This window comes from Rana temporaria, chromosome 3, assembly GCF_905171775.1.
Source record: "Rana temporaria chromosome 3, aRanTem1.1, whole genome shotgun sequence".
NCBI classification, from domain to species: domain Eukaryota; kingdom Metazoa; phylum Chordata; class Amphibia; order Anura; family Ranidae; genus Rana; species Rana temporaria.
The window spans coordinates 16,573,755-16,584,149 of record NC_053491.1 but is presented as its reverse complement, the minus strand read 5'-3'; the positions used below and the strand labels follow the sequence as shown (position 1 = coordinate 16,584,149).

At 44.2% G+C, this 10,395-nt stretch overlaps 1 protein-coding gene across 1 annotated transcript in view; it reads left to right on the top strand.

Annotated features, from left to right (window-relative positions):
* The first annotated feature begins 5,540 nt into the window (after positions 1-5,540).
* PLEKHO2 (pleckstrin homology domain containing O2) overlaps positions 5,541-10,395 on the top strand; it is a 103,114-nt gene continuing 98,259 nt past the window's right edge. The window contains exon 1 of the mRNA XM_040342312.1: positions 5,541-5,655. Coding sequence (XP_040198246.1) covers positions 5,647-5,655 — 9 coding nt within the window. The 5' untranslated portion in view covers positions 5,541-5,646. The remainder of the gene's footprint in view (positions 5,656-10,395) is intronic.

The following is a 10,395-nucleotide window of genomic DNA, read 5'->3' as shown; positions in this document are numbered from 1 at the left end:
CTGAGGTTCACCTGACAACAGTGAGATAACGAATCCTACTTTTGTGGACTCGAGTGAAAAGGTCCTGGGTTGCAGGGCGAAAAAGAGCTCGCAGGCATTACGAAAAGCTCTGTACTTGGTTCGGTCCCCAGAAAATCTTTCTGGGGTGGGGACTCTCTGCTCAGGCGGTAGCATCACGACTGAGGGGCCCGGGGAGGTTCCAGATGCAGCCGGGGCTGCTGCGGACAAGGTCTGAATGCGCCCTTCCGGGCGGCTATATCCCTCTTGCAGAGTTCTTACAGCGGTTGTGAGGCCATCCAGGTGACGGCATAAGTCCTCCATGGGAGACGCTCCCTGCGTGGGCTCAGACATGGCTGTCCTGTACTGTCACGTACCTAGTGATGGGAGCCCGATGTGCAGGGAGCGGCCTCTCGTAAGCCTCTGACTCAGGAGCCCCTGGTAGAGCAGACAGGGGGTCGGGTGTACAGAGGGGCACAAGCGCCTGGTAGTTGACTGGGTAGTCGCTGGAAGCAGTAGCAGGATGAACCACTGAGGTCCTGGCAGGATGCTGGCAGCAGGCTGGAACAACGAAGTGGCACTTATGGAGCAGGAATTAAGCAGGTCAGGCAAGCCGGGTCAACACAGATGAGCGGATCAGAGCCAGAGCAAAGTCCAAAGGGGTAGTCAAGGTTCAGGCCGGGTCGGTATAACAGGCGGGCAGAGACAGTGCCAAGGGTTAAGCAGGTGCAGAGGTCAGACGTAGCCGGGATCGGGGGCGGGTTGCAAACAAGCGAGGTCAAAGGAAGCCGGGTCAGGTAATCAGGAACAACAAGTATACAGGTGCAGGTTCTCCAGGGAAACGCTGTAGACAGGACAGCAAGCTGGTGAGGGACCAGACTGTTTATATAGGGAGTCTTGGCGCCAAACACTGTCAACGTGCGCGCGCACCCATATGCGCGCCGCGAACGCCACCGATGCGAGCATGCGCGGGCAGACGCGCACCAATGCGCACGCGCCGGGAACGGATTCTCCTGACACCGGAAGGACGTCCATGACATATGCACCTAAAACCAGGCTACACCCCGCCAACGTATCTTGCTTACGCCGGCGTAGGGTGGGCGCACATTTAGGCTGGGCGCATGGTGCCGCTCCCATTGATTAGCCATTCAAACATGCAAATGAGGGAAATACGGCGATTCACGAACCCGCGTGCGCCCAACGCAGGCTATGAGAGTTGCGCGTAAGTTGTACGTCCGGCGTAAAGTTATTTGCCATAAAGGAGGTGCAACCCGGCAACAGACATGCAAAGGTCTGCACCAGGGAACACAAGCCGGCGTATTTTACGTTGGACACGTGTCTGGCTGGGCGTAGGTTACGTTCACGCCGTACGCAGTAATCCGGCGTAGTTTAGGCAGTTGTTCCGACGTGGTTGTGAGCAGGCGCAGGGGGATGCTTCCACGTCACGGCACATGCGCAGTTCGTGATACGTACCTGTCTGGCGCTTGGCCCATCATTTGCATGGGGTCATGCCTCATTTGCATGGGTCACGCCCACTTCCGCCTACGCTGGCGTACGCCTTCGAATCCCACGCCACGCTGGCGCAGCATTGGGAGCACTGGCTTGCTGAATGCATTGCTTGCCTCGCTGCGCTGCGTTGGCGTAGCGTACATTGGTTACTCTACGGCGGCGTAATGTGCGCCTTGCTCTCTGTGAATCTGGGCCTCTGTATGTATTGGTTTGTCTGGGGTTGTGATGTTTTTGTCACTCTGTCCTCATAGGTCACTTCCCTCTGTAGTCCTCGTTGGCCCATAATGTTCGCTGTAGAGTCTCGTGTCTCTTCTCCATGTATCTATGAATAGTAATTCTTGATTGTTTCATTTCTGCTTACATAAAAAAGAGACATTGTAACAAAAACCAATACAAGGTGACGACACTCTGCGCTTTTCTCATATCTTCTTCTACACCAAGATCTGTCTTTGGCCTCCTGACAAGAGAAAAGCAACGTTAACCACTTCAGCCCCGGAAGGATTTGCCCCCTTAAAGCGGAGTTCCAACCACAATTAGCATTTTTTAAATGTATGTCCTTTCATCCTGCATTTTTAGAATATAAATCCGGTCACTTACTATTTTACAATCTGCCGCCGATCCGCATACTCAGGGCCAGATTCACGTAGACTAGCGGCGGCGTAACGTACACCGCCGCAAGTTTTCATCGCAAGTGCCTGATTCACCAAGCACTTGCGTGAAAACTTACGCTGGCGGCCTCCGGTGTAAGCCCGCGTAATTCAAAGGGGCGTGTGCCATTTAAATTAGGCGCGCTCCCGCGCCGGACCTACTGCGCATGCTCTATTTTGAATTTCCCGCCGTGCTTTGCGCAAAGTGACGTCATTTTTCCGAACGGCGACGACGTGCGTAGCCTACTTTTGTATTCCCGGACGTTTTACGCAAGAAGAAAAAAATGTCAAATTTCGACGCGGGAACGACGGCCATACTTTAAACAGCACATACGTGTGCTGACTAAAGTTAGGGCACCTAAAACGATGACTAACTTTGCGACGGGAAACTAGACTAGCAGCAACGTAGCGAACGCGAAAATCCGTCGTGGATCGCCGTAACTACTAATTTGCATACCCGACGCTGGTTTACGACGCGAACTCCCCCCAGCGGCGGCCGCGGTATTGCATCCTAAGATCCGACAGTGTAAAACAATTACATGAATCAGTCGCATAGATACTCTGAGAGATACGACGGAGTATCCCTTACTTCCTGGAAGTCTTGGATGGGGAGCGATAATTGGGTAGCGCACTGCATCCTGGGAAATGATGACACACATTTCCTAGGAGCATTAGAGGGAGATGATGTCAGAATCATAGGTGATTCCAAAGGCAGATTTTGTGGGACCACATAGCAACAGGCATTTCCAGGTGAGTAAAAAAAAAAATTTTTTTTTTTTACTTTTTTAGGTCTAATGAGCACAATAATGAAAAAAAAATTTGGTATGGAAACTCCACTTTAAGTCCTTCAATACCGGGCACTTTCGCCCCTCCTGCCCAGGACAATTTTCAGCTTTCAGCACTGTCGCACTTTGAATGACAATTCCGCGGTCGTGCTACACTGTACCCAAATTACATTTTTATTATTTTCTTCCCACAAATAGAGTTTTCTTTTGGTGATATTTGATCATCTCTGGGATTTTTATTTTTTGCTAAACAAACTAAAAAAGACCAAAATTTGGGGGTGAAATAAAATGTTTCTTAGTTTCTGTCATAAAACTTTGTTTTCCCCCTCACAAATGAGCACTGATATGTAGAATTGATGGGTGACACTGATATGCAGCACTGATGGGCACCAATAGGCGGCACTGATCCACGGAGCCGCAGTGGCAGTATAGCGCTATACCGTCGGATTTGCCACAGGATTCGGCCGCTAGCGGTGCGGTATTAACCCCCGCTAGTGGCCGATAAAGGGTTAATACCACCCGCAATGCGCTTCTGCAGAGGCGCATTGCAGGTGGTATTGCCGCGGTTTCCCATTGTTCTAAATGGGAAGGAGCGGTGAAGGAGCGGTATACACGCCGCTCCTCTCACCGCTCCAAAGATGCTGCTTGCAGGAGATTTTTTTGTCTCCAGCCAGCGCCTCGGGCGTCACATTGAGTATGCAGTGCAGACATTTTTAGGCGGTATAGCAACGCTATTTTTAGCGCTGTACCGCCTGAAAAACTCCTCAGTGTAAAAGGGGTCTTACTCAAAACATGCAACCTGTAGAATTTTTTAAACGTCGCCTATGGAGATATTAAAGGGTAAAAGTTTGTCGCCATTCCACAAGCGGACGCAATTTTGAAGCGCGACATGTTGGGTATCAATTTATTCGGCGTAACATTATCTTTCACAGTATATAAAAAAAAAAAAGGGCTAACTTTACTGGTGTCTTATTTTTTAGTTAAAAAATATATATTTTTCCCCCAAAAAAGTGCGCTTGTAAGACCGCTGCGCAAATACGATGTGACAAAGTATTGCAACAATCGCCATTTTGCGGGTTAATTTGGAGCATGCACACTGGGATACTTTCACAGACGGCGCATGCGCCGTTCGTAAAAAGCGTCATTTACGTGGGGGGGGTCACAATAAATTAACATAAAGCACGCTCACATGTTCCATATTTGAATTAGGCGGGCTTAGGCCGGCCTATTTACGCTACGCCGCCACAACTTTGCTTTGAGAATACTGCACTTGCCTGTCAAAGTTGCGGAGGTGTAGCGTAAATAGGATACGTTACGCCCGCTCACAAATACGCGCTCCCTACGTGAATCTGGCCCATAATGTTTGTATAAGTAAAAATATATAGGGCCAGATTCACGTAGGGAGCGCGTATTTGTGAGCGGACGTAGGGAGCGCGTATTTGTGAGCGGGCGTAACGTATCCTATTTACGCTACGCCTCCGCAACTTTGACAGGCAAGTGCAGTATTCTCAAAGCAAAGTTACGGCGGCGTAGCGTAAATAGGCCGGCGTAAGCCCGCCTAATTCAAATATGGAACATGTGGGCGTGTTTTATGTTAATTTATTGTGACCCCCACGTAAATGCCGCTTTTTACGAACGACACATGCGCCGTCCGTGAAAGTATCCCAGTGCGCATGCTCCAAATTAACCCGCAAAAAGCCAATGCTTTTGACGTGAACGTAAATGACGCACAGCCCTATTCGCGAACGACTTACGCAAACAACGTAATCGACGGAAAATTTGACGCTGGCCCGACGTCCGTACTTAACATTGGCTGCGCCTCATATAGCAGGGGTAACTTTACGCCGGAAAAAGCCTAACGTAAACGGCGTATCTATACTGCGACGGGTGTACGTTCGTGAATAGGCGTATCTAGCTGATTTACATATTCTAGGCGTAAATCAGCGTACACGCCCCTAGCGGCCAGCGTAAATATGCAGTTAAGATACGACGGCGTAGGAGACTTACGCTGGTCGTATCTTAGAGAAATTCTGGCGTATCGGATTCTTTGAATCAGGCGCCAAGATACGACGCCTCAGACTCAGAGATACGATGGCGTATCTGGAGATACACCGTCTTATCTCCTATCTGAATCTGGCCTATAATGTTTATATAAGTAAAAATATATAATATTTATATAAGTAAAAAAAATATATAATGTTTGTATAGGTAAACAATATAATGTTTGGGGCTTTTAAGTAATTTTCTAGCAAAAAAAAATGATTTTTACATGTAAACAAAAAGTGCCAGAAAGTGCCGGGTCTTCAAGTGGCTAATGTCATTTTTTTGATTTTCCGGTAGAAAGCCATATTTATTATGCAGCGTTTGCGCACGTCTCTGTTGGGCGGTGTACGGCTCTCTCTATGTACTCAGCTGCTTCGCACTTTCAGTTCACTGACTCAATTTTCAGCCCAACCACCGGAAACCCAACTTTTTTTAAAGCCGAGGTTTTGTGAGCAGCAGAGAAAAGAGGAATCGAGGCGAGCGGAGGGTGGAGAGCTGAGCTGTTCAGGGCTTAGGAAGGTTCCTCTTTGCTCAGCCTGTCAGGGCCTGAGGTCCAGCCTGGGTGGGTGGGGTGTGCAGGGAAGGGGCTGCATGGAGGAGGACATCTGCCTTCCCTTCCTGTAGTCTCAGGTCGTAGATCTGCGTATCCTGGGCACAGGCTGACCATGGACGATGTAAGTGACCCATCTCTCCCCCCCCCCCCCCTCTCTGCCAAGCTTTTCGCTCTGTCACCTGCCTTCTCCTGGTCCCCTGCTTTAACCCTTTCCTTGCTGAGGATGCTCTCGCATCCCCCTCCGCCTCGGTCCTCGCTAATCCCTTCTCCTGATTTGAGCAAGGCTACGTTTAGACATGCGGCTAACATTGCATTTGACAGGCGGCGAGGAGGCGCCTATTTTAACCCTGTGAGCGCTGCGCCCCCCCGCTTGATGCACGGCTGTTGGAGGAGTAACCCGTCATATGCCGGGAGGAGCTCGGTACACGTTCCTCTCCTTACTGGCCAGATACATCCTCCGTGTGTGTTGTACGATGGGACGTCGTCTCCGGAATTTGTACCAAAAACACAGGGATGTAATAGGAAAGTATGTAAAGTAAGCCCAGGATGTAAAATAGCGCACGCGGTGGCGACGCAGCCCCATTCACTTGAATAGGTCTTGTTCATTGGCACCAAACCGCAACCATGTGGTAAAATGTTTGCCAAGACAGACAAGTCCAAAATTGTTTAAATAGCAGCAATAAACTTCTTCTATAGCAGGGCAGGAACCGTTATATTGGCGTGCACTCTGCCGGTTCAGTTGGCCATATAGTAAAGATGCAGAGAGCAATTATTATTATTATTTTATTATTATTTTATTATTTTATTATTATTATTATTATTATTATTATTATTATTATTATAATTATTATTATTATTATTATAATTATTTATATTATTATTATTATTATAATAATTATTATACATTTTTTTATTATTATTATTATTATTATTATTATTATTATTATTTTATTATTATTATTATTATTATTATTTTTTTTATTATTACTATTATTATTATTATTATTATAGTGTTATTATACCTTAAGGCTGGCCATACTTTTTAAAATGTTCTTATTCAATTTCCTTTAGATTTACCTTCAACCAGGGCTTTTTTTTCAGGGGGAACTCAGTTCCACCACCTCTGGCTCAGACCCTTCGGTGCCTGCTCACCACAATCACTTGTAGACACAGAAGTCTGGTTTCTGTGTTTACAAGTGACAGCTCTGCACTCTGTGTGTAACCCCCCTGAACTCTGCACTCTGTATGTAACACAATCCTGGTATTTAATGCCCCTTTATGACCCTTCTACTGTTTGTGAAATTTGAATGGGGTCGTGGTTGAGTTCCTGCACCTATTTTTTTTAGAAAAAAAGCTCTGCCTTCAACTATGTAGTGCAAGGGCCTGCCTGATTCATACAAATTAAAAGTGTTTAGGTGTGACCTCTTATTATATGGTTTTGGTTGAATCTAAAGGAATTTGTACAAGAAAAGTGTATAATGTATGGACAGCCTTACATTGGCATGCACTCTATCAGTTTGGTTGGGCATATAATAAAGATGCAGAGAGCAATTATTATTATTATTGTGACTATTATTATTATTAATATTTATGTGACTATTATTATTATTATTATAGTCTTATTATACCTTTATATTGGCATGCACTCTACCAGTTGGGTTGGGCATATAATAAAGATGCTGAGAGCAATTATTATTATTATTATTATTATTATTATTATTATTATTATTCTAGTCCTATTATACCTTTACATTGGCATGCACACTACGGCCCAGATTCTTAGAGGAGATACGGCGGCGTATCTCCAGATACGCCGTCGTATCTCTGCGTCCGGCCTGTTGTATCTATGCGCCTGATTCTTAGAATCAGTTACGCATAGATATCTGTTAGATCCGACAGGCGTAAGTCTCTTACGCCGTCGTATCTTAACTGCATATTTACGCTGGCCGCTAGGGGCGTGTACGCTGATTTACGCGTCGAAATATGTGAATCGGCTAGATATGCAAATTCACGAACGTACGCCGTCTGTGAATGGGGCTGGACGGAATTTACGTTCACGTCAAAACCAATACGTCCTTGCGGCGTATTAGGAGCAATGCACACTGGGAGATTTCCATGGACGGCGCATGCGCCGTTCGTGAAAAACGTCAATCACGTCGGGTCACACAACATTTACATAAAACACGCCCCCCTGTTCCAAATTTAAATTAGGCGGGCTTACGCCGGCCGATTTACGATACGCCGCCGCAACTTACGGAGCAAGTGCTTTGAGAATACTGCACTTGCCTGTCTAAGTTGCAGCGGCGTAACGTAAATCGGATACGTTACGCCGCTGGACGAGAATCTGGTCCAATCAGTTCAGTTGGGCATATAATAAGGATGCCAAGAGCAAATATTATTATTATTATTATAGTCTTATTATACCTTTACATTGGCATACACTCTACCATTTTGGTTGGGCATATAATAAAGATGCTGAGAGCAAACTATTATTATTATTATTATTATTGTTATTATTATTATTATTATTATGATGACTATTAATATAGTCCTACCATACCTTTACATTGGCATGCACACTACCAGTTTGGTTAGGCATATAATAAAGATGCCAAGAGCAAATATTATTATTTTATTATTATTATTATTATTATTATTATTATTATTATTATTCCTTGACATTTGCATGCACTCTACCAGTTAGGTTGCACATATAATAAATATGAAGAGACTAAATATTAATATTTTAATATTGCTATTATTATTATTATTATTATTATTATTATTATTATTATTATTATACCTTGACATTGGCATGCACTCTACCAGTTGGGTTGGGCATATAATAAAGATGCAGAGACCAAATATCATCATTATTATTTTAATATTACTATTATTATTATAGTCCTATTATACCTTTACATTGTCATGCACACAACCTGTTTGGTGGGGCATATAATGGAGATGCCATGAGCAAACATTATTATTATTATTATTATTATTATTATTATTATTATTATAGTCCTAATATACCTTTAAACTGACATGCATGCTATCAGTTTGGTTGGGCATATTAAGAATAAGGCTGAGAGAAAAACATTATTTTTTATATTATTAATAATAATAATAATAATAATAATTTATTACTAATATAATAATAATTTATTATTACTAATATAATAATAATAATAATATTACTAATATTACAATAATATTTTATTATTACTAATATAATAATAATAATATTACTAATATTACAATACTAATAATAATAATATTATTACTAATATTACAATACTAATAATAATAATATTATTACTAATATTATTATTATGACTGATTTTATTATTATACAATATAAATAAAAACATTTACAATATAAAGTTACAATACACTAAAATACAAGAGGGTTTAGAGCTTACAATCTAATAGAGGCACAGCTTCTCAGTTCTATTAGATTTATAGGAAATTGCTATCTGCTGCCAGGAAGAAGAGAATCAGCCCTTTAATAACACATCCTTGGCTTTGGGATGAGATCCGTTGACGACGTCTCTCCCTACAAGCAGCAGCCTATGTGGCTGTCCAGTAAGGAGAGGAACGCACACCGAGCTCCCGGCATAGCAAGGGTTACACTCCCAGCAGATGTGCGTCAAGCTGTTGTAGCTTCTCTTGTACAGCGAGCAGATTGGGCTCTGAAATCACAAATGTTTTGTAGCTGATTAAAAGTTTCCAGCTCCGTCCCAGAACTCGTTCACCGCACTTTCACCCGGCAATTACGGCACAGTTCTCCGAAAAGGGATTGTTATTGTAGAAGGGGGCAGAAGACGGCTTGTTTAAAGCGATATTGAACCCAAAACCAAACATTTCTTCTATTGCAGCTTACCAATTCTTAGATGTGACGGCTGCATTTGTTTTCCTTTTTTTAGACTTTTTTTTCCCTTTATTTTATTCTGGTGATTCAGGGCCATATTCTCAAAGAATTACGCCGGCGTATCAGCAGATACGCCAACATAAGTCAGATTCTAAGGCCGTCCTATGTTTAAGTGTATTCTCAAACTGAGATACACTTAAACATGCCTAAGATACGACGGCCAGCGCCGATGTATATTAGGCTGCAATATCTACGCTGACCGCTAGGTGGCGTTTCCTTTGCGGTCAGCATAGAATATGCAAATGACTAGTCACGCCGATTCACGAACGTACGCTTGCCCGTCGTAGTGTTTTTACGTAGTTTCCGTAAGCGATACGCGGCGTAAAGATAAACATGCCCCCTAGGTGGCGTACTCAATGTTAAGCATGGCCGTCGTTCCCGCGTCGCAATTTCAAAATTTAACGTAGTTTCCGTAAGTCGTCTGTGAATGGCGCTGGACGCCATTTACGTTACCGTCAAAACAAATGACGTCCGTGCGACGTCATTTAGCGCAATGCACGTCGGGTAATTTACCCGACGGAGCATGCCGCCGCAAGTTTACAGGTAAGTGGTTTGGGAATCAGGCCCTTGCCCGTTAAACTTGCGGCGGAGTAACGTAAACGAGATACGTTACGCCGCATATGTACGAGAATCTGGCCCTCAGTCAGTAAGTCTGTCGTTTTTCAAAAGCACAAGCTCTCCCCCAGATGTATTAGTTTACAAGAGAGGTCTCCAAACTTTCTAAACAAAGGGCCAGTTTACTGTCCTTCAGACTTTACGGGGGCTATTGTGAGTAGAAATTGTCCCAGCATCAGTTGGATTGTTGATGTCATTGGGGGGGTGGGGGGGGGCTGTGCCCCATTGTTGGAGTCATTGGGAGGAATAGTGCCCGTTCATTGGTGTCAGTGGGCTTCATTGCTGGTGTCATTAGAAGGAAGGGTCCCCCATCAT